The sequence below is a fragment of the Musa acuminata genome, chromosome BXJ2-10 (genome assembly GCF_036884655.1).
Source record: "Musa acuminata AAA Group cultivar baxijiao chromosome BXJ2-10, Cavendish_Baxijiao_AAA, whole genome shotgun sequence".
NCBI classification, from domain to species: Eukaryota; Viridiplantae; Streptophyta; class Magnoliopsida; order Zingiberales; family Musaceae; genus Musa; species Musa acuminata.
Genome location: NC_088347.1, coordinates 30,186,604 through 30,209,978, shown reverse-complemented (window position 1 = coordinate 30,209,978; position 23,375 = coordinate 30,186,604). Strand labels below are relative to the sequence as shown.

The 23,375-nt window shown below is 40.6% G+C and overlaps 4 protein-coding genes and 1 pseudogene across 8 annotated transcripts; 3 read left to right on the top strand and 2 right to left on the bottom strand.

The window, feature by feature from the left end:
• The first annotated feature begins 1,920 nt into the window (after positions 1 to 1,920).
• LOC103968645 (multifunctional methyltransferase subunit TRM112 homolog A) lies at positions 1,921 to 2,495 on the top strand. Its single transcript, XM_009381927.3, has one exon. It carries the CDS (start codon positions 1,980 to 1,982, stop codon positions 2,346 to 2,348), a length of 369 nt encoding a protein of 122 aa, XP_009380202.1. The 5' UTR covers positions 1,921 to 1,979; the 3' UTR covers positions 2,349 to 2,495.
• Positions 2,496 to 5,700: 3,205 nt separating this feature from the next.
• Positions 5,701 to 6,580, bottom strand: LOC103968646 (uncharacterized). Its single transcript, XM_009381928.3, has one exon. The coding sequence runs from the start codon at positions 6,498 to 6,500 to the stop codon at positions 5,919 to 5,921; it is 582 nt and encodes a 193-aa protein (XP_009380203.2). The 5' UTR covers positions 6,501 to 6,580; the 3' UTR covers positions 5,701 to 5,918.
• Positions 6,581 to 6,691: 111 nt separating this feature from the next.
• Positions 6,692 to 11,848, top strand: LOC135625057 (serine/arginine-rich splicing factor SC35-like; annotated as a pseudogene).
• A 142-nt stretch (positions 11,849 to 11,990) lies between these two features.
• LOC103968644 (protein LNK1) lies at positions 11,991 to 21,170 on the bottom strand. Of its 5 annotated transcripts, none has more exons than XM_009381926.3 (8): positions 21,030 to 21,170; positions 20,639 to 20,759; positions 16,561 to 16,708; positions 16,159 to 16,270; positions 15,759 to 16,062; positions 14,079 to 14,669; positions 13,550 to 13,695; positions 11,991 to 12,493 (listed from the first exon to the last, which is right to left on the bottom strand). In XM_009381926.3, the coding sequence occupies exons 2-8, from the start codon at positions 20,669 to 20,671 to the stop codon at positions 12,382 to 12,384; spliced, it is 1,446 nt and encodes a 481-aa protein (XP_009380201.2). In that variant the 5' UTR covers positions 20,672 to 20,759; positions 21,030 to 21,170; the 3' UTR covers positions 11,991 to 12,381. The 5 variants fall into 5 exon arrangements, with proteins under 5 accessions (XP_009380201.2, XP_064985393.1, XP_064985391.1 ...); XM_065129321.1 differs by lacking the exon at positions 21,030 to 21,170 and adding an exon at positions 20,855 to 20,874; XM_065129319.1 differs by lacking the exon at positions 21,030 to 21,170 and adding an exon at positions 18,443 to 18,664.
• A 470-nt stretch (positions 21,171 to 21,640) lies between these two features.
• Positions 21,641 to 23,349, top strand: LOC135624185 (annexin Gh1-like). The gene is made up of 5 exons (XM_065127590.1): positions 21,641 to 21,775; positions 21,868 to 22,013; positions 22,102 to 22,320; positions 22,496 to 22,708; positions 22,796 to 23,349. Exons 1-5 carry the CDS (start codon positions 21,700 to 21,702, stop codon positions 23,090 to 23,092), a joined length of 951 nt encoding a protein of 316 aa, XP_064983662.1. The 5' UTR covers positions 21,641 to 21,699; the 3' UTR covers positions 23,093 to 23,349.
• The last annotated feature ends 26 nt before the right edge of the window (positions 23,350 to 23,375 follow it).

Sequence of the window (23,375 nt, the reverse complement as noted above, 5' to 3'; positions counted from 1 at the left end):
ACTTAGTGTTGCTCAGCCGTCTCCTCAAAACAGGAAACGGCTTTGAGAGGGACCAATAGCACGTAGAAATTACTGTTGATATCTAAGAGTGGTGTATTTTTCATAATTTGAGTAGTTGGCGGTTCGAATTTCTCCGTCTTGGCTTGATTTTAATTCAATTTTAGGATTGATATAATTTTAATTAATCATAACTACGTCACACTTATTCGATGACACTAGATGCTCATTTGATATATCAATCGATAACTTTCAATTAATCATGAACCGTTAAGACTAATTATATATTATTCCATGTAGTTAGTAATATTTAACATCACGATCCTTACATTTAAAAAATTACATTGGGATCCTTATACTTATAAAAATAAAATATTTAATAATCTTTCTCCTCGCGCCATCGACTTTATCGACGGAAGATACTACACATGCTGTCACATGTAGAAAATGACACACTTTGCTATCGTTCATCGGCTTCGCTATCCTCCCGATCAATCTACTTGAAGAAAAAAACTTCGATTAAATCTTGAAAACTTATTATCAAAACGAGCTAGTTGAGGGTGCTTACCATCTTGCCGATACTACTTGAAATGTAGCAATGGATCTTATAGTTCGTGTTGATGATGATGAAAGCTTTGAAGTTGCTAAAATTGTTAGTCATTGGGAGCTAAAATAATTATCATTTTAGATATGAGGTTGAGCTCCTCGTTGAAGAGCACCAACGATAGTGCTCCCTCAAAGTCATTGAATCAAAGGTTGAGGTACTTATACGACGACAAGCGAAGGGCAACATCTAAGAATGGGTCGATGAAGTAGTTATTACTAGCATCGAGCTTGTGGAGGAGTTTAAGACGAAAGATGTTTTAGGGGATGATACCGCAAAAGCAATTGGAGTTGATGTGGAGGAGGGCGGTGATCGAAGATGGTGTCGCGAAAGTGATCGGAGTCTTACAATCAAGAGGGCGAGCTCTGCAGGGAGGTACCGGGTGATATTTTGATGTTGTTAAGGTACATCGCGATGTAGAGACACTATGATAGTTGCACACGTGAGGGTCGACCTAATTACCAATGAAGTTGTGGGAATTAGAGTACATAGTTTCATTCCCTGCTCTCAAAATGGCATAGGCCAATGGAGGCGAGGATTGGCGATGATGACACCGATCTCGACATTGAACTTGAAGTTGTCAGGAGATCTCCATTGTGAAGGCCAAGAGGTGATGGTGCGTGATGGAGGTAGTCTCGATAAAAGGACTAAGGAAAGGTGTGAGAGTGAAAAGAAACATAGCAAAATAGCGAAGATAGAGGGGAGGGCGATGAGAATAGTAATTATAAAATTATATTTTTATCTCTTTTTAAAATATTATTTTTCTACGTACGACAACATGTGTCAAATTTTCTATTGGTGACATGAAGAGAAACAGAATTAAATATTTTACTTTCTTATGTAAAAGAATCTTAATATAATTTTTTAAAGTATAAAGATCATCATAATTAATTATAAAGAATAATTTATACTTAGTCTTAATTGTTATATTATAACTATAGCATCCATGCACATTTTTAAGAATCAATAATAATCGACGATACGCTAATGCTCAAGGGGTAGATTATGAGGGCTAAATACTATCCATAATTCTCTTGTACTTCAAATTATGGGCGGTACTCGGAAATAGAGCTTCCCCATACTTCGCTTGCTTCATTTATTTATCAAATAAGTATATATATATCTCGTATATATATATATATATATATATATTGCTTTTAATAAGTTCATATTATACAATTTCCAAAATTTAAGAAATAAACAAATAAATATTAGTTCGGAATGAGAAGATATATTTTTCATGACAAGTTAGCTATTTGGTTGAGTGTACCGACGGTGCTCCGATCCGAGCTCTCTTTTTATAAGGCTTTAGGGCACGTTCTCGATATCTCAAGGTCCCAAAAGTGCGATCGATAGAGCGAAAGGAGGCGGCGCAAAGATGAGGCTTTTGACACACAACATGCTCTCCTGCAACATCAAGGGCGTCACCAACGGCTTCCCCCTCCGCCTGGAGGCCGAGAAGTGGGTCGAGAAGGAGGTGGAGCTCAACGCCGACTTTCTCCGCCACATCTTCCCCAAGATCGAATGGAAGGCCCTTGCGGGCGCCGCCCGCGCCGTCGACTACTGCGAGCTTCCCGAGGAGGCCGACGCCGCGATGCTGGACTCCGAGGACTTCCTCCGCCGCTTCCACCACGCGCTGCTCGAGATCCACGTCGAGGAGGGCGCCCTCGTGTGCCCCGAGACCGGCCGCGGGTTCCCCATCACTAAGGGCATCCCCAACATGCTCCTCCACGAAGACGAGGTCTGATTCGAGAGGATCGTTTCCGATCGCCCTTTTCCTTTTTCTTAGGCTTTAGGATTAGGGTTTTGTGTCGCTGGGAAATGCTCCGATGTATCTTTACAACTCTGTTCTCTTGTATCTCCATCTGCAACCATAAGAATCCCAATTGGTGAACTGCTGTTTTTTTAAAATCAACTACATCGAATTCACCAAATTGATGTCGCTAATTGATCTATATCGTTTCAATTCAATGTGATTTATGTCGATTTGAGAAATTGGAAGTAAATGTCTTCTATAAAATGCTCGTGAAATGCTAGCAAAACTATATTAAAACTATATTGGCCATTATAAGTACATGGAAATTCCACACCGTCCGATCCTTTTCGATAAGGTCGACAACAACCTCGTCATGGGGTTCAAGAAGTCCTCGGCGTCGGAGGAAATCTCAGCCGTTCCATCGTTTCGGCAGCCTATCTGGACCGTAGATCTACTCGTGTGTACGCAACCTGCTCCGCCTTTATTTCCCTCCATCTCAGTGCACCGATTCAAGAAAACAAAAGCAGAAAAGTGGCGAGAGGGGGAGATGGAAGTCGCCGAGACGTCGACGGGATCCGCCGCGGTGGGATGCTTCTCGCTCGCGGAGCTCCGGTTGGAGGGCTCCGCTCCATCTGCCGTCGCCTTCTCCGAGCCCTGCCCCTGCTGCGGCAACCGCAAGCGCCGCTGCCTCCAACCACCCACCCGCCCGCGCAAGAAGCTCCTTGTCTACGACCTAGCTTCCTCCCCACCTTCTCCCCCTCCCCCTGGCGCCGGCCCCCTCCTCCAACGTTCCGATTCCGCTTCTCACCACTCATCCCCCTCCGCCCTCGCCCTCCGGCGCTCTGGGTCATCTTTCTCCTCCTTACAATTCCCGGCCGCCAGCCTCTCGTTGACGCTCCCGCCTGCCGTTTTTACCCCTTTCGTCCACTCCCACTCCTTCCCCGTCTCCGCTGGACCCGCTTCCCACCTCGAGCCGACGGTTAGGATCTCGCCGTCCTCTCCATCGACACCGACGGGCGGCTCCTTTGTCTACCGGTCCTCGGACCCGACCACTCCCCTGTCCCCTCCACCGGAGATGTCGAATTCGTCCCCCTCCGCACCTTCTTCCTCGGGTCCGGATGAGGCGGTAACTCCCCTGTTGGACTAGGGTAGCCCTTAATTTTTTTCTCATCGTTCAAATTATCGTCGCCTAACGATCTCCAACCGGCGATCGCGATCCTTTATTTGTAGTATTCTTTCTATTTTCCTTGTGGGAAAACAAGGGGCAGTTCTTGATTTCTCTTTACATTTCCACTGACGTTCAAATCATCTTCGCCTTGCGATCTCAAATGGGTGGTAGCGATCCTCTCGTTTTTTTGTTCTTTCTACTTTTCCTGGGAGTTTTCTTCCAAAGGGATTGTGCTCAAGATCCCGTGAAGGGCTTGTGATCGGATCTTTTACGACGACCCAACAGAGCAGGGAATTATGGTCATTTGGGTTCTGGCAGGAGGGCGGGAGCGAGGAGGGGAAGCGTTCGAGGGCGAACGGAGACGACTCCCCCTGCCACGAGGAAGACGAAGTGAGGATGCTCGTCAACTGCCGCGGCTGTGGGCTCGTTCGCGAGCTGGTGCTCTCCCACGGAAAGTGAAAGAGGTAACGCGTCTTCATTACTTCTCCTCAATCATTCGTATAGGTCACGTGGTCTTTCTATGTTTTTCCCTCGCTTTCATTTGATTTCTTGGAGAGGAAGATGCTTTAGAGACCTTCATGGTTACTGGATGTCAAGTCCACGCACGGTGGACCAGCAAGCCATACGACTTTGTTTGGTCAAGTAGTCTCATGTGGTGACTGAACTAGGTTTGATTTTTTTTTTTAGCAAACATGATTTGATCAAGCTAGATAAGAATTGATTGATCTTGACATGTAAATCCAAGAGCAAGATAATAGTGCAAGCCCCAGACATGGAGCTTTGCATATTTACATGCCATAGCTGAATTGAAGGATAGAAAAATAAGGTGTATGTAAAACTATCTTTCCCATAAGTTCCCTCACAAGTCGGATTGAGTTAGGCCACTTTGCTATATATATAGCACACAAGACAACTTCTTGCACATAAGTTTTGCAATTTGTTTGAGCTTCATAATGAAGCTAAAGAAGCTACAACAAGCATCCCAATAGATAGAACTAAAAGTGAGCCAGCCTATATCAAACTCTAAGGTGAACATAATCTTTTAAATTTCTTTTTTAAAAGATAAACATGAACTTCACGATGATGTGATCTTTACCGACGAAACTAGATAGCACATTCAAGTTGGACATTATCTTTTACTGGCCAAACTAGATAGTAGTTTCAAGTTGGACATAATTCATCTCGATATAAAGATGTGACTAGCTATGCTAAAAATAATTGAATTTTCCACTTAGACCTACCTACCACATTATCTTGTTGGCAAATATGTTTAGCCTCATTTCTAGCTCTACCATAACTAGATAGCACCTTCAAGTTGGACATAATTCATTCTGATATAAAGATATGACTAGCTATGCTAAAAATAATTGAATTTTCCACTTAGACCTACCTACCACATTATCTTGTTGGCAAATATGTTTGTTTAGCCGCATTTCTGGCTCTACCATCTCAAGGAATAATCTTATCAGATAAGCAGATTAACCCATAAGATATTTCACACTTCCACTTATTCCCAGAACTAATTGCAATGTTAGCGAACTTATTCCCAGAAGCACATTTTTATGGATCCCATCTTGCCCATTTAATTCCAATGAATATTATGACAACTTCATCATAGTGTTACCTCATAAACAAAGGATTACAAAGGCTGCCAGCAAAACCCATATCAATAGTGAAAGAGTGACAAAAACCAATGCCAATTGGAACACCAAGTCTCCACTTAATTCATTATTTTTCGTAGGAACACACAATGTAAAAGTTCTTCCACACTCCATTTAGGCATATATTACTATTTCAAACCATTAAACCATGAAATGGGAATAATTGGATCAGTTGTCATCATATATTCCCTCTATTTTATGATAATAAAAACTCTCTCTACCTATAACCAGCAAGCCTACGATCTTCAATATTTCAGAATAAGAAATCCATGACTGATCGAGAGTCAAAGAGTGAACAGAAGGGAAATAAATCAGAATTCTAAACCCAAAAAACCATATCGGCTTTCCGTCAAACATGTAGCGGGCGGGGCTTGAACGTTAAGCATCCTAAAGAAACATTCATCTTCACCTATTACTAGCAAGTTTACACCTTCGAGTATGTTAGAACCAAAAAAATCGTTGTTGAATAAGAAGCAAAGAGTGAATAAAAGCAAATAACTCGGAATTCTAACAGTAAAAAAACCATACTGGCTTTCCGTCAAACATGTAGCAGGCAGAGATCGTACATTATAACAAAGGAGGGTAAAAACTATAACAAAAATATTCATAAAAACAAGTTATCACCATGTAAATAATCTCGAACAAACTTTCCTGAAAATCCAGCAAGGTTGGTCGAAAAAGACGCAGTCTTCGACGCTTATTAAGAGAGAAAACAGACTACTTCTAAGCCTTCTAAGCCGACTCTGACAGACGCATGCTGCTCCAGGGGAACTTGCTCTCCTCCTGTCCTTTCTTCCCTCTCCCGCCGCCACCGCCACCGCCGCCGCCACGCCGCCGTACCCCGCCGCCACCAGCAGCAGCACGCTTGCCGCGATACCCACTCGGCTCCTCGCGGCGTCTATCGTCGAGCCAGTGCTTGCGCTCGCCGCGGCCGTCTTCGCCTTCGACAACGGCGGGGCGGCGGGAGGCGGCAGCGGCGATGCGCTCCTTCTCTTCGAAGATGAGCTTGACGGGGAAGAGGTCGGGGGAGAGGGAGAGGGGGGAGCGGAGCGTGACGTAGGCCTTCTTATAGTCGGGCTTGGCGGCCAGGAAGGGACCGCGCTTGGTCTTCTTGCCCTCCATGTTGAGGGTGCGCACCTCGGCGACGTCGAAGCCGTAGAGGGACTCGAGCACGCGGCGGATCTCCACCTTGGAGGCGGAGGGGATGGTCTTGAGGGCGATCTCGCGTATGGAATCCAAGGGAGGCGACGGCAGGAGGAGCTTGATGGGCAGGTTTGCGAAGTGGATCACGCGTCGTCCAAGGCGGCTTCCCATCTCCTCCCTTTCCGATGCCCTCGAGCTGGTGCTACTGTTCTCCTGCCCCCAAACGTTTCCTAGCGGACGGTAAAAGGTTCGGCGCTCTTTTCTACTGGACTCGGATTGAAATCTAGTCATCCGCATCCGACCTCCATCAGTTCCAAACCTAACGTCGAATGAACCATCAAGTCTAGTTTGTAACTCGGATGCGGATCCAGATAAATTTGGAGTTCGTCATTGGGCTGCAATTCGAATGAATCGGGCCTCTGACCTGTTAGTACCCGATTGACCCATCAGATTACGGGACGTGTTAATACCTGGCAATTTGGAGGGGTTTAAATGTCACTGGGTGAATAAGAGTCAGGCAATTTTGACCTAATTGACCCATCAGATTACGGGTCTCGGACCTGTTAATACCCGATTGGATTCGAGTTTGGGTCGATCAACCCGATTAACAAAGTCCTTCACTCGGACCCGTAAACCAATTTTATTCGGGCGTAATCCAAGATTTTGGCCCAGGCCCACTCGACCTATAAATCACCCGCACCGCCTTTCCACACCGGTCACTCCCTAATCCTTCAAAACCCAAACCCTGAACGCTTTGTCCTTCCCTGTCCCATCTTGAGATGTCGCACTTCGGGCGACCGGGCCTCCGGACATCAGAGACACGTATTCCCTCCTCGTCCTCAACATCACGTTCCGTGAGTGTCTTCCCCCATTCACCCTCTGCTCCACGCCTCTCTCCCTGTAGTTTCTTTGTCTTCATGGGTGGTGTTTTTCGCAGGGACGACGGCAGACGACCTCTTCCCGCTCTTCGACAAGTACGGTGAGGTGGTGGATGTCTTCATCCCGAGGGATCGAAGGTACATTCTTGGATCGAAGTTCGTTTCTTCTTTTTGTTGTGTTTTCATTCCGAGGGTTTTTCTCCATCAAGATTTGTAATATTCTCCGGTTTCATGGACTCGGAAGGACTGGGGATTCGCGAGGTTTCGCATTCGTGAGGTATAAGTATGCTGATGAGGCACAGAAAGCCGTGGAGAAGCTCGATGGTGTGATTTCCCCCATCAACTTTGATCTTCTTATTTTATGCCACAGATTATCTTGTCTTTTGCGTTTATTGTCTTTCTTTCTGATGCGAATTAGGGAGAAATGTGGACGGCCGAGAAATTAGGGTTCAGTTCGCGAAGTATGGTCCAAATGCTGAACGGATGTAAGTATTATGGATCTTCTTGTTCAGTTGTCGACAACCATCATCTTTGTTTCGTGGTATAACCTGTTAGTATCTGCTGATATTTCCTTGAAATAAAGCGGAATGTGATAACTATTTTCACCCAATATCATTTTGGATGATAGACTCAGAATAGTCACGTAATATTGATTTATCTGCAACACGATCAAGGCAGGCCGTGCTCTTTTAGTATCAAGGCAGAAAGGATTTGATGCATTACTTTGGATCGTATATAAAAATATTTCTGTTTCTTTTTTTGACTGAGAAAAGTACCAAATAAGTGTTATATTATTTTCTGATACTAATGTTTATGAGGTTAAATCACCTGAAGCATGCGCTTAAGGTAAATTTTCCCACAAGCATCACATGCTTTTGTGCATCATGTATTATACTCTCTCCAGCTGCTGTGTTTTTGGAAACACTCTTACTGGAGCTCATTATAAGGTAGACTGGAATGTGCTGGTATCATTTTTTTTTAAACGTTAGCTTGTGCCAACATGGACACAGCACAGCTTAACTGTTATTGATGTGCTTTATTCTTGCCATTTTCTGTGACCTGAAGTCCTTGGGAGCTTTTGAATTTTTTTCCCCATTGGCTTATCTTTGTGGTATTGTGCTGAGACTCTCTTTTGATAGTTCCAAACAAGAGTATGCTGTGAAACTCTAATAAGACCACATGTAGGTCACTTATCTATGCATGTATACTAGTATGCTGACCTTTTATTTTCAGAAAATTTGTGAAAAAACTCTCTTTGACCTTATCCATGCAAAAAAGTGTTGCTCTCATGAATACATATTTGCAGGTATGAATATGTATATTCGTGTATGATATCAAAAGTACATCTGTTGACTAGAAAATTATGATAATGATTGGTTTGAGGCTCCAGTCATATACCTTTGTTTTTTTAAGTATAATTGCTTTTGCAATATGTAATATATTCTCAAGTATTCATGCATATTCTAATGTTGTCACTTCAAATGAAATATTGCTAAAAATAGTAGTCAGCAAGGTATGCAATATCGTATCGTATCGGAGTTTCAACATTCGTTCGGTATAATACGATATTGTATACCGAGCGATATACCGAACGGTATACCGCTTGGTATATATATATGTATATATATATGTATATATATATGTATATATATGTCGCCTCTCTCTTCTCTCAGGCAGGGCGACGTCGTCTCGTATATATATATTAATGATTATATAGATTTATATATAAATATTTATATATATGTATTTTGTTTCGTTCGGTAACGGGCGGTCAGTGTACCGGCCAACTGACGAACTGTTACATATCGTCCGTACCGGATGGTATTATTTGAAATTGCATACCTTGATAGTCAGGACTATCACACTATTCATAACTAAAATATTATGAATTTAATTCTAAAGTTTGTTAGGAAGGCTACCTCCACAGTGTCTAGATCACTCAAGTTTTTGAATTATTGGATTGTCCTCAAAGTTCAATTGAAATACTAAATTTTAACAATTATGTCTCGACCTAGATGATATTAACCCAAGACTGTGTTCTTTTGTGTTGTGGGGTCATGACAGTGATTTATGGTTCATGGAGTGAAACTGTGTCCACTTCCTTATTAGCCCATTCGAATGCATGATTTGTATAATCTTGATTGCGATGAAGTTAGACCAAGAGTGCATTCTTGGTCTTGATGTGTCTTGATAGTGATTCAGGCTTCACAGATTGATGGAGTCTGTGGTAAGTGGAAAATTCACATATATGATGGTATTATAGAATGATCAGGGAAAACATAAAATTCAGATTAGGAATACAGAAGATTGCAAGCAATGCATCACCAACACTAAGAACATATTTGAATTTCATCATATCTTACCTCTTTCATCTGTTTTGATGCCATTAAATTGCTAGTAACTTATTATCAGTTTCTTTTTTTTATTTTTTCAGTCATAAAGGGAGAATTGTGGAAGAAGTACCAAGGACCAGTGGTAGGTCTAGAAGCCGCAGCCCAAGGCCAAGGGGCATATGTTGCCTACAAATGTATCGCATATGTTGAATTGTTTTACTTACTGCTCCTGTTTATAGTTATCTTTCTGAATGCAATGTTCTAAGAGTTGTATATGGTTCTTTGGGATTCAGAATATTTCAAGAGGATGTCTTTGATACTTCCCATGTATCATGAGATATTTATTTCACCAATCAAAAGATCGGCAGTTTTAGAAAACTACCAATCCAATTGCAGTAGCTTTTCAGCACCATTAACAGCAATAGATTATATATTATAATATCTTGTCTTTGCCATGTTTGTTTGTTTTGATTATTTGTTGCAAACCTTTATTTTGGCAACCTCCATTGGTAACACGTAGAGGAATATATGTATTCTTGGTTGTAACAAATTACTAAAATAGTGATGTTCCTTAAAAAAAACCGTACGTGCATTTCCTGGTCCTTGGTGATTGAGTTGCTTTGCAGAAGTGCTATCTTATAGACTGTATGTTGCAGACATTGGAATGATTCCTATGGCCAAAATTGTTCCATTGCTTCAGGTATCGAGATAGAGAATATAAGAGGCGAAGTCGAAGTCTAAGTCGAAGCAGGGGGAGACATGAGCGGGACAGATATCATGACAGGGAAAGGGATTACCGCCGAAGCAGCCGAAGTCCTAGTGTAAGTCCTGATTACCGCAAGCATAGTGGTAGAGGCAAGTATGATGATGTGCGAAGGAGTAGAAGTCGTTCTTATAGCAGGTAATTGTGAACTTCATCCTTCTAATGTGTCTGTCATCCTCGTGTCCTTGTGCTATCTTAAGCCCTTATGCTGGTATCGTCTTTGATAGTGGATCGCCTATCCGCCGTAGCCCTAGTCCTAAAAGGAGTTCATCTCCTCATAGTACACCTCGCAAGGGAAGTGCTGATGAACAAAATCATGAACCATCTTCACATTCCCGAAGTGTTTCACCATAGTGTTTCACCTTTGAAAGGTACTAAAAGATGTATACTTTTTATTATGTTTGTGAACTTTCTTTTTTCAGATTTATCTTGTCAAGTTTCTTTTGATATCTTTTGTTAGGAAACACAAGACACTGTTCATGGTCCCTGTCTCCAGAGCATTTGATTTGAGGTTGCATCTCCAAAGATATTCCTGATAGTGGCTGTGCGAATTGTTGTAGCTGTTAAACTTCTTTTCAAGGTCAACAACTTAAAAAAAAAAAAAACTCGTGTGCTTAGCTGTCTGTTATCATAATTCAGAACTGTCTTTGATGCATGGAACAGTATGGTCAAATAGTACTAATTTAGTTTATCATGCAGTGCGCTTTATTTATATTGTTTGTTATATCTTTTCTAAAATTCCATATGTGAAATTGTGTTTTGGTAGTTTACTTTGGATGTTTGCTGACATCATGCAATTTTTATAGCTCTCTCCATTTGAGTGAAGTCGTAGTGGCTGAGAGTGGCTGACATGTTGCTGATGTCATAATTGTTGCTGATTCTCTTCCTTGATAATGCTGATGTCCGTGATAGTGGTGTTCGTATTTTGATCGTAAGTATCACATCGTACTGATGTCCAGTCAGATTATAAAGGAAGAGGGGCCATCTCTCAAACAGAAATGTTGTCTACCAACGTACTGCCTAATCTAGTGGTTGGTAAGGATCATTTTCTTTTTTTTTCTTATATTTTTAATAATTTTGACAATTTTGTATTTGCTCTCGAATATGTACTTATGATTGGTGTTTTTTCATGCTGCTAGATCCAAAAAGAGTAGTAGCTGTGATGGCTGTGTACATTAATCTTTGTTGCGCCCACAATACCTGATGACTCCGTGTAGGCTTTGGAAAAGTAGTGGTAAAACCATGTTGCAACTACTTAGGTATGAGTTCAATCCAACTTTCTATCTCTAACATGCACATGAACATCAGTAAACAGCAGGCTCTAATCGTCTTACGTGCATAGTCATAGTTGAATTGGTGCCCAGCCAAATTTGCTGTATTGAGCACATATACTAATTTTCTTGTGTGTTTTCAGTCTCCACATTGGTGACTCTTTTCTTGTTTGGATTTACAATTTGTAAGTTGTAGCAATTCAGTAGGCAAAGGGAATGTTTGTCACTGGTATGTATTTAATAAGTTTTGTGTGGGTCGTGCAACATGGACCCAGTCAAAGATGTGAACTATTCTCATGGGTGAGCAGATCAAATGATACCGAGGCAACCCCTCATGGGTGAGCAGATCATGGTGGTGCGCTGTTCCTGCCAAAGGAGCATGATGAATTCCCATGTCATGATCATTGAACAGAGCGTTGTTCCTGGCAAACTAGCCGGTTGATTTCTTTATTTTTTTTTTGTCTTTTAAGGATCACAGTTTTAAAATAAACATAATCACCATACAAAGGTAAAACAGGCAGTATGAGTATGAGAAAGTCTGCAGGGATTGTGTTCCACGGATTATGGCACTCAATAACTCTTTCATGCGCCTGCGGGAGATGACATGTCCTCCTGCATTGCAAGCTGCGGCTGCACGCGTTGAGCGACCAAAACTCACATTTTATACACTGGAGACGAGATGATACGATACCCCATGCATTGCAAAGCTGTGGCTGCACGACTAACCTACTTGGTCACGTAAGCTGATTCTTCTACAACTGTACCAACTGACTTTAGCCTTTGTTAGATATAAAATAGAAAAGGTTTTTAACTCTTAATCAGAGATTTGAATGATACTGGAGGCCTCTGGAAGAGTAGATGAGCTACAGATCGGTCTATTGGATTTGTTGCAGTTTCCACCTTAATTTCTGCACATCTGCTTCAACACCCACACCAAAATAAATCAGGGGTCATCTTACTCTTGGTAACATCTACTATTGTTGTCGTCAAAAGCAAAAAAATATAACAGGCAAAGTTACCATGCTGGTTCAAAAGATAATGCCAGATAAAGATTCGAGGCGACTGCAACAACTCAATGCCGGAAAAAGATGTATACAGCTCACATATTATGGCTAATCTTTGTCATTTGAAATATCTGCAGTTTGAACGCATTATCTACGTTTCTTACTCTCAGAACCTAACACATTTGTAATATGTCGCTAATTTTACCAAAGCATCTCTAATTTGATTCACACTCCTTAACAATCTTATTTACCTGAATCCAACCTTCCTCCACTGAGCATGGGACATATTTTTTTATGAATAACAAATTGGACATAAAATTAATTCAGATGGGGTCCATGCACCCAAAAAGTATTACTGTCAACATGCATTTCTCCAACATCTGCTATAAAGTGTCAACAACTATCCGTCTCCGTACATTCAGTTCTAGAAACACCCAGTTTTCGAAATATTGTATCACCAGTACTGTATATGTTTTTTATTCATTAAACCACCTAAGAAAAATATTAATAGATTTAACACAGATTACACTTGCTCATATATCTATCTGTTTGGTTTGTCCTCTCGAAATTGGAAAAGGTTTTTATTTCCCAAGTGTTATTTTATTGAAACACAACTAAACAATCGAAACTAAAAAAAAACCTAATGCAACAATTATTTTGTTGTCAAATTATTGAGCAACAATTATTTTGAGAGTCCATCACGTGAGGATTATGACAATGTTCACGCAAAGAATTTGCAGTTTACATACCTAATTCCCAGAATAGAGGGAAAAAAGAGTATAAGACAAGTTCAATACATGATTGGAGGTCATATGTCCCATGAGTAATAATATAGTAACTCCCAGATTAGAGCAAAAAGCAAGCAATTAGGCATGAAAATCTTTCAGCAAAACAACTTCAAAACTTAGAAAAATCTACAGTGCTAGTGCATTTAAAAGGATTATTATAGAACATCAGAAAAGTAATCATACCTAGTCCATACTGCTGCACCCAGAATTTTACTCTCGTCCATACTTCCGCGGCAACTATTGCTTCTATCAAGAATATTTCTTGGTATGGTACTCCTTGCTAAACGGTATAGACTATCTCTGATGCAGCACTTAGTTCCATCATCCAACTGAAATAGAAATGAAGAAGCTATGGTTTACTGAAGGTCAAAAGAACAATTATTCTTGCAGAAGATGAGAATGTATCTTAAGAAGAGGAGATATATTATTCACAGCTTAGAAAGTAATTACAAACCAAAGATAGCACATTAGGTTGTATTCCATCTTCTCTGAAGGACATAAAAACAGCTAACCATGTCAAGGAACATGCCAAATTTTAACATCAACAGAGCTGGATCATCCCAATTTTAAAATTTTATGTTGAAGCACAAATAACAACTACTGATTCTTTTGGAGTTTGTATAGTTATATGCAACTAATATACTAATTATATTTAAGGACTGTGGAAAAACACAAAGTTATGTCAAGTTGTACTTTTTGAGTGATTAAATACCTGATCCATAACATGCCAAAGCTGTTGGAAACTCATTGCTTCTGCTGAGATGTCATCCGAAGAAACAGATCTCACTACAGAGTTTTGTTGTACTATTGTAGATTTTCTCCCAGCTATTGGAGCACTATCAAGTTCTTGTGAACTCTCACTTGCTGTAGCATGTAGAGATTTATTCTTCAGAACTGAAGATTTATTTCTGACTGCATCGTGATGGCAGTGTTCCATAAGTACTGGAGCATATGACTGCTTTTCTGGTAGCTTTTCCATCCTGAGATCTAGTGGCATTGCTGGAGGCGTTGATGATTGATATGGGGAATGCTCAAATGATGTCATATGATGAGTCTCATTCTCAAAATTGACACTTGATGATGTTGATTGTGTTTGTGGGATCCGATCAGCAGGAAAGCTGTAATCCACTTGGGCATGAGAATTGAAATTGTTCAAGTAACTACTAGAAGGGCTTCCAAAGAAATGGTTTCGCTCTGGAAAGTACTGAAAAGAATCTGTATGAGTGGTAACAGCTGAGGTTGGAACCATCTGATTTAAGCATCTTTGCATTGCATCATCCTCCGATGAGTATTGACTTTTAATCTGTACATGTTTATCAGATAAAAGATCAGGAAAGGCAATGTAGAAAAACACAATATTCAAAAAAAAAATTATCTAAAATTTCAACCTCCTCATGTACTATCATTTATTACCAAAATCAAATAAAGAGAATACAATTATAGAATGGGCAGATTTATTTAAAATTTCTAATTTTTTGTAATTTCTTTTTGTTGGGCTAACAATTATCGTTTGGCCCAAGGCCAAAAGAATACACAGGCTTATTTTCGAGCATCAAGCAACCAGAAATAGTTGACAGTAAAGAAAATGTACAAATTACATACACAGCAAAGAGCAAACCCTCACGTTTGCTCCATCTCTCTCACATGCATCATGGCAGCCACTCTAACTGTTTCTCTCCCAGTCTCTCCAAGCCTACATACTCCTGCTGATGTCATTTCAGGCAGAGGAGTTTGAGCCTTGAGGTGTCTTTGGCATGCACAAGCCTTTGTGAAAGTACCTTGATGCCATGGTATGACATAGTTGGTAACACTTTATTGACTTTAATGACCCAACAAGTTTGCATCCAAATGTACTTGGAAGAGATGCAAAGCACACGACATAGTATGCAGCTATGCAGTAAAATTTCAAATAAAACCCCCCCAAAAGGAAATATATCAATGACACAGATTATATACCAAATTGTTCAACAGAGCAAATGGAAATTGTTATGACACAGACACACTGTATGCGCAATAAGGACAAGTGGTAAAATCAATTTTTGAACACTGTCCAGGTAATTTAATGAAGGTATCATCCATCAGGTTTAGAGATGAACAATTTGACAATTATCAGAAGTCAGAACAGTGGTCAATATGTCCTCCATCATTTACCAGAAAAAAAACATCCTGAGACAACTTGTTAACAGCAGACCTTGGAAATATTAGTAATTTACATGAAATTGTTCATGCAAATTACTAATTGCAGCTTATGTCCTCCATCATTTACCAGTAAATACATACTTAGACATTATCATAGTAAGAGATAATGTCGAAGCTAGAAGCAACCACAAAATTGAATGAATAAACTGGACATCAATTGCTTAAATTATTAGAAGCACAGTTTGTTTCTGACCTGTTCTTTGGACACGGATATGCCCTCAACTTCTGCATCATTCCCCAGGCAACCACTGTTAGAGTGACAATCAACACTAGCTGATGTAGCATCAGTAGCTGATGGATCAAATTTAGGAAAACACATGGTCTTTGCATAACTCTCTTCCAATGTATCGTTCGGCAAACCCAGCTCTGGACATGATGACGATAAGGCTGCTAGGTTAGAAGCTCCAGAACCATCAACGGTAATAGATGAAGATGCCAACCATGATATCCCACCAACACAACTTACATGACTTTGTCCAAATGTGGAATCACAATTTCTCCAAGAAAGTCAAAGAAAAAAAAAGCGTTAATATGAAGTCCATTGTGAAATTCAAAAGCACCGTAGAAAAAAGCATTAACGATTTTTTATCTACCTGAACATTCTCTCAACATCCTCAAAATTGTCAATATCAGGCCACTCATGGAAAGTGAGATCTTTCAAGACAGAGTTGTGATCGTGCCCACCGGGGATTAGATTATCAGCAGCTGGAGAATCATTATCATGTGAGAAATGGCAGCTCTTGCAGCTACTAAAAATAGATTCCTTTTGTGCAGAACATTCACTATCTTCATATGGTAATGCAATCTTAGATGAATTTATTAGAGATTCCAACATCATGTGGTGATAATGTGGAAATGTGGATATCATGGTGCCAAAAATACATTCTCAGATGCATGAGGCAATGGATTCACATTCATATCAGATATATCATTATTTATAAAATAGAATATGTCTTGTCTTTTTCTCCAAACAACAGTTTTAGGCAAAACCTTACCGCAGTTGCTCTTTTCAAAATCTGGCTCATGTCGTGACTTCTTGTTGTTATCAAACAGAATCGCTGATAGATCTGGAACTTCACGATTTTCAGCAGACACTACATGATCGTCACCCTCAGCAAAGTCATCCCAAACATTTTCTCCAAGCTGCAAAAAGATAATGATAAACTTAGTATCTCTTGGATTACTAAAGTCAATGGACATCAGAGGCAGAAGTCTACAGAGGACAAATGAGTTGACACGATATCTCACCTGTTCTTAATATAACATTATACCAAAAGAAGGCCATAAGCAAAGACCAGTTCCAGACAGTGATAAAGTAGATAAAAGATACAGGAATTTAGGTAAGTAAATGATAATGGCATAGAATGCTAATGGATAATCCACATCTAAAATAGAACCTTCGTCCTTCTATTTCAGATTGCATTTCAATGGAAAAAGGAATATTTAAGTAGTCTTGCATCTGCTACCACCAAATCAATTACATCAATGACATGTAGTCTGCATCTTTGAAAGAAAGGCAGTTTGTGCAATGACAAAAGCCACATTATGGATTACAAAAGAAAAAAGGCGGTTCAAGGTAGAAAGTTAAGCTGAAGTAGAGATAATAAGATTGCAATAAAAGTTCATAAAGTTGTGTTGTATCAGCTGGATATCAGCATATTTGTGATTTTGTGCAAATGGCAAAGCTTATCAATTGATCTTCCTTCACATCATTACAACGCAAGAAGAACTATAAAAGGCTGTTGTTACCTACTTAAATTGAATGAGCTCAAAGATGGTTACTAAGGTCTATTAACAATCTAGCATTAATAATTTTTGTTAATTTCTCTCTTGCATCAACACACTTTGATTGCCACTTGGCAACAACCTTTAGATAATTGATATCAATGTAAGCCAAAGCAAGCCCAGGTGATTAATCAAAGAAATTTCTCAGATTTTTCATGGAGACTTCTTGATGTGGAGTTGTGCTCCACAGAAAACCCTGTGGCTGGATGATTACAATTTTGGGTAATTTCTCTCTTAAAAAAAGTTTCCAGAAAATTTAGAAACATTCTTTGGTTAATTGATATCATCAGTAAGACAACTAGTTGCAGAACTTCATGAATTTTTTCACAGTGCCTTCTTGATGTAGCATTGTGTTCTATAGCAGGCCCCATGCTGATAAGGAATTCTTCATAAGGTTTCTTTGGACCTGTGTTTGAATAATCTTTTGTACTACTAGTTGTAAATATTTATTTCAAAGACATATCATTCTGAATATTAAAGTATCAGATATGTGGATGCATAAAAAAAGGTGGTGGAGAGCACATGGGACCCCTACTAATTCAGGGTTAATGTATGTAGTCTTAACCTGCAAGCAAAGAAACCATCTTCGTGTCTCGAACCCTATTTACCTAGGTTACAAAGAAGCAGTCTCACCATGGTGCCAAGGTTAGCCTGCAGATATGCAGATGACCCATAAAATAAAAAACACAGCATTAGGCCTTTTTCTTGAAATATTGAATATGGAGTTTTTAAGACAATAGATGGAGTATGGAAGAAAACACAGAAGAAAAGTGGCATTACTAGGACAAAAGGAGGAACATATAACAATCCTCTACATCCAAACAACAATCCTTACATTTACTAAAATAGAAAAGCTGAGTCCATTTTATGACGACAATATCAACGGCGCACACCATGGAACAATCATAAATCAGTAGAAAAAATGGACTTCATAAAATTCTACTGATGCATGAATTAGCCTCAAGTGCTTTCCAAGTAGCAAAACATCTGAGCTATATCAAGTTGACAAAAAATTCACAATTGTTCCAGGCTAAACCATCTTAAATATCTATCACAGTTTAACAGTAACAAAAAAACGAGATTAATTATTACATAGGCCACAGGAAATTTTGGATTAGGAACAGGATTGGTCCAAATCAGCCTCATTAACCAATTAAGATAGAGGATCTCTTTTTGGGAATAACTTGAAGTTGTCTGAATCTAGAGAAACCATCCTGACGGATCCCACAAAGATATGACCAAGCCCCTGAAATAGTGGTTTCAGAATCAGGCTTAGTTGGTCATCATACTGAATATAAAGCTGATTGGCCGAACCTGCAAAATGATCAAAGGCTTTCCTATGATGATGACATGAAGAAAAGAAAAAGGCATCCTTATGTCCATAAATACTGTCTATCCACCATAACCAACAATGTTTATATTTTCCCTCTGTAAATCTCTAGCTTTTGCAACTTAGTTGACAATAATTTAATAAATATGGAATAGATATTTGAAAAAAATGAAACTACAGGAAGCATGTCAAAACTTGCAATGTGATTCATCTAAAGATAGAAAAACATTTAAAGGCAATGTATAATAAGAAGTAATAGGACATAAAGAAGCAAAGGATGTGCAGACATGAAGTAGTGAAATAAATTCAGAACAATCATGAATGTTTATGAAGTTGTGGATAAACTAAGAAAGCCCATATCAGAATTATTGCCCATTTACATGAGTTAGAGAAGCAGAATAGTTTTATAATGAGCAAAAGGCTCTCCTGCTTCAATTTGCAATAGCATTAGAAGGCACAACAAGTTCCCACACTAGAAAGTGTAGAAGAAATCTTATCTGAACAAAGCATTGTTTGGTGCCACTAGAAACTTTGTTACGATCATAACATGTGTCAACAAAATTTTGGAATTTATTCTTAATTTTTCCTCAATTATTTAGTTGTTAGGTATCCTACACACTCTGAAACAATCAAAACTATAGCAGCGTGTTTTGTAGTTTTGGTTGATCTTCCGTAATGGATTATCGGATGAAAATAGAGTGGGAATCTCTTCTAGCAGAAGCAAAATGAGCGAGGAGAGGGAACTTTCATGAATCCACATTATGTTATATATTCAAAGAACATGTGTTTTATTAACTTGCAGAAAACCATTAATCTAATTTTGGCACTTTGTGTGAGAAAGCATCCAAATCTTTCAGGGTTAATCACTCACAAGGTCCAACTGGACAACAATTGAGTTAGAGAAACTTGATCAAATATTTTCAAAATGTCCTCATTTTGGAATGGTGCTCTGCAGCACAAATCAGATGGATTGGTGAGATTAAACAATGAAACTGATCAGCTATACCAATAAAGAATATGCTCACATCTTCTTAGCCGGTACAAATGAATATGATTTAATCCATTGTTGTCTGGTTCCAACTGTTTAATTTTTCTTTAGTCAGGGTGACAAGGGATTTTGAGTCCTCGGTCAGAGTCCTCGGTCAGAGCATGCTATCAGTATGGATCCAGTACTTATCTGTACCAGGGATAAACAGGAATTTCTGATGGGTTAAAAAACCTATTACCCTGACCCATAAACAAGAGCCAGTCCTAGATCCAGACATAACACAAATAGCATGTCAGAAAGGGAGCAGTGTTTGTGAGGTTCTAACTTCAAAGTATTGTCCCTGGAGGTGATTGTGAAGAATTTGAGTGACTGCAGTTAGAAATTGTTTCTTCAAGTGTTCTTGATCGACCTTGCAACAACATTGTAGCATTTCAGTCTATGATAACTTGTGCATCTAGCCCAATGCCTAACCTGTGAATATCATAAATACACACACATATGTGTAATATATATCCGTATCTTCACAAGATTTTAATATCATAAGAGGACAAGAGACGTGTATTTAAATATTCAAATATTGTATCTGGAGTTGATTGCAAGAAGTTGGAGTTACTGCAGTTAGAGACTCTTCCCTTCTATTGTTCTTAATCGATCTCGAAACAAACTGTTGCTTCAGTCTACAATAGCTTGTTAATATAAAACTCTACCAAACTTCTGAATGTCATGATTATAAATACATATATTCATAATGATTTTTCACAAAATTCTTTCAGTGCTTGTCACAACCATTTCTGCAATCAATAACGGATAACCATCTGTGGACATAAAGCAATAGCGGTTGATTTTTCATCCATCCCCTTCATGAATCATCACCAAAAGCGATGCCCAAACTACCAATCTCATCAATCATCATCAAGAAAACAAGGAGACAGTAATAAAATGATGGTGCGGATTTAGCAAGACTAAATACCTCATAGATGCTCCAGTCCAAACCTCGCTTCATGACTCTGTGCCCGAAAAAAACTGTACGAGTTCGTTGGATCCGATCCCAAAGTTTCCGGACCGGGCAAATGAACCTCCTCGATTCGTTCCTGCCAGAAACCACGACGACAAACCGACGTCAAAAGGAAGGAAAGATTCCGGAAGTAGTAGATCCACATCAAGATTCATTCACCACACGACTGACCAACACAAACCCTAATCGACAAGCAAGATCTACTCGCAGCCCGAGATCAAGAATCACAATCGAGGCTCAAGATCGCTATACATGATGACAAGAATCCCAAAAAAGTACAGAATAAGAAAAAGGATCAACATAAACGAAAAAGAAAGGAAGTGATCGAGGAACCCTAAAAGCTTACCCTAATCGAAGTCGTCGTCGGACGCTTCTTCTTGCAGAGCTCCCGATCGGGTTCTTTGCGTTTGGTTTCACTTCTGGTTTTGCAGACCTATTTATTTACTTCTTTTACTTATTTTTCGTGGCTGGTAGTCGAGATGGTAGGATCCCGGTGGGGCCCAACACCCGGGAAACTGGTGGATGAGGAGAGGAGGCGAGGGGATCAGATCGGTTCCGTGCGCCTCATTGGCTGACGGATGACGCATACGGCCACGCGTGTGACTCACACACTAGGCCAGGACGTCGTGAGAGTGAACGAACAGTGATGCGCCACGTCACTGATAGCTGTGTAGGAGATACACGTGGGAAGAGCATCGATTGAAATATGACATGGCACTCGGTTACTCAGTCAAACACTATATATATATAGAGAGAGAGAGAGAATTGGGTACGTGCCGCCACTCGTACCCACCCAAGTATAACCGCGGGTAAATTCTCCACCGTCCATGTCATCAGGCGGTTATCATTATCGACCGGTGTCGAATGATTTACGGCAGAGATTGCTCTCGCATATTATATTATATGCGCACCGATTCACCAAGCTGACCGTTCCGGCCGTTATAAACCGCTCTTGTTGCTTCCTCGCCAGACTCACATCGTCTTCTCCTTTACCTTCGATCGGTTTCCCCTAGAAGATGTCGACGCTGACGTTTCCCTCTCCCCTGCCGTCCCCATCGGAGGATTGCGAGCAGCTCCACAAGGCCTTCGAAGGTTTGTCCTCCTCTGATCCAAAAGAGTCGGGGTCTCCGATCCCTTCGCACGAGCCCGATGTCTCACCGATCCGATTCGTTCTCCTCCACCAGGATGGGGCACCAACGAGGGCTTGATCATCTCCGTCCTCGCCCACCGGCCCGCCGCCCACCGCCGCGAGATCCGCCGCGCCTACGCCGAGATCTACGGCGAGGACCTCCTCAAGCCCCTCGACAAGGAGCTCACCCGAGACTTCGAGGTCTGCACCCTGTCTGCTTCTTTTTACTTGTGCCAAAAAACCTCTCGTTTTGGCTTGTTTCTGATCGGTCGTTGGGTTGGGATGGCAGAGAGCGGTGCTGCTGTGGGTGCTGGACGCGGCTGAGAGGGACGCCGTGCTGGCGAATGAGGTCGTGAGGAAATGGAGCCCTGGCAACCGGGTGTTGATCGAGATCGCGGTGGTGAGGAAGACGGAAGAGCTGCTCGCGGCCAAGAGGGCTTACCAGGTTCGGTTCAAGCGGTGCCTCGAGGAGGACGTCGCGGCTCATACTCGCGATGAATACAGAAAGGTGAATTCCTCATGTGATTGCTGGTTCTCATATTGCTCGATCTAATGCCTGGAATTTGTGCCTAGGTATGATCTTACAGGGGGCTAACAGCTAAATAGAATTCAATCTGTCTCTTGTAAGCAATAGCTTTACCTTCAGAGTACGAAGTACTTCAATTGCTTCACTTGTTCTGTAGCTTCTCGTACCACTTGTAAGCACATACCGCTACGAGGGAGCTGAGGTGGACAAGTCCCTGTCGAAATCGGAGGCTAAAATACTGCATCAGAAGATTAAGGATAATGACTACAGCCATGAAGACGTGATTAGGATTCTCACGACGAGGAGCAAAGCACAACTGCTTGCAACATTCAATGACTACCACAATGAGTTTGGCAATCCGATCAATAAGGTAGGCGTTTACCAGTCATCAAATGCTGGATGTGCGTCTTAATTGAAAGATTGCTGACGGCTTACTGTTGGCATTGGCTATTCACAGGATTTGAAGGCTGATCCCAAGAACGAGTTCCTTTCAGCACTGAGGGCCATCATTCGCTGCATTATATGCCCTGAGAGATATCTTGAGAAGGTCATCCGGCTTGCCATTAGCAAAACGGGAACAGATGAAGGGGCTCTCTCTCGAATCATTACCACTCGTGCAGAGGTGGATATGAAACAGATCAAGGATCTGTACTACAAGAGGAACAGTGTGGCCCTTGATAGTGCTGTAAAGAAGGACACTAGTGGAGATTTTGAGGACTTCCTTCTTGCACTGATTGGACATGAAGGGGCCTGAGTTCCGAGATCAAGATATGCTTTTGGGTTTTGGTTACCGACTCACTTCATATCTTTTTTTGTGATGAATAAAATGTTTGTGGTTCTATGAGATGCTCAGTACAAATACTCGTAGACCTACAGAGTTGACCCTGAACTATGCATCATTATCTTCCAAGTTCTTGTATTAATTTCTCCACGGCGGTGTCTGTTCCATGTCTCGATTTGCAAACTTGTAGATTCTGTTCTTTAAATGTTACATGCACACGTTTAGTTTTTGCTTCTTTTTCTTTTATGGGGATACT

Excerpts from the sequence above, each read along its gene's own strand:
- LOC103968644 (XM_065129319.1), bottom strand. The coding sequence starts at position 18,496 with ATGAGGCTGATTTGGACCAATCCTGTTCCTAATCCAAAATTTCCTGTG. Across the intron at positions 16,709-18,442 it reads CAAAATTTCCTGTGGCCTAT|CTTGGAGAAAATGTTTGGGA; the intron begins GTAATAATTAAT and ends ATCTTTTTGCAG. Across the intron at positions 14,670-15,758 it reads TATCCGTGTCCAAAGAACAG|ATTAAAAGTCAATACTCATC; the intron begins GTCAGAAACAAA and ends AAACATGTACAG.
- LOC103968646 (XM_009381928.3), bottom strand. The coding sequence starts at position 6,500 with ATGGGAAGCCGCCTTGGACGACGCGTGATCCACTTCGCAAACCTGCCC.
- LOC103968645 (XM_009381927.3), top strand. The coding sequence starts at position 1,980 with ATGAGGCTTTTGACACACAACATGCTCTCCTGCAACATCAAGGGCGTC.
- LOC135624185 (XM_065127590.1), top strand. The coding sequence starts at position 21,700 with ATGTCGACGCTGACGTTTCCCTCTCCCCTGCCGTCCCCATCGGAGGAT. Across the intron at positions 21,776-21,867 it reads GCTCCACAAGGCCTTCGAAG|GATGGGGCACCAACGAGGGC; the intron begins GTTTGTCCTCCT and ends CTCCTCCACCAG. Across the intron at positions 22,709-22,795 it reads TTGGCAATCCGATCAATAAG|GATTTGAAGGCTGATCCCAA; the intron begins GTAGGCGTTTAC and ends GGCTATTCACAG.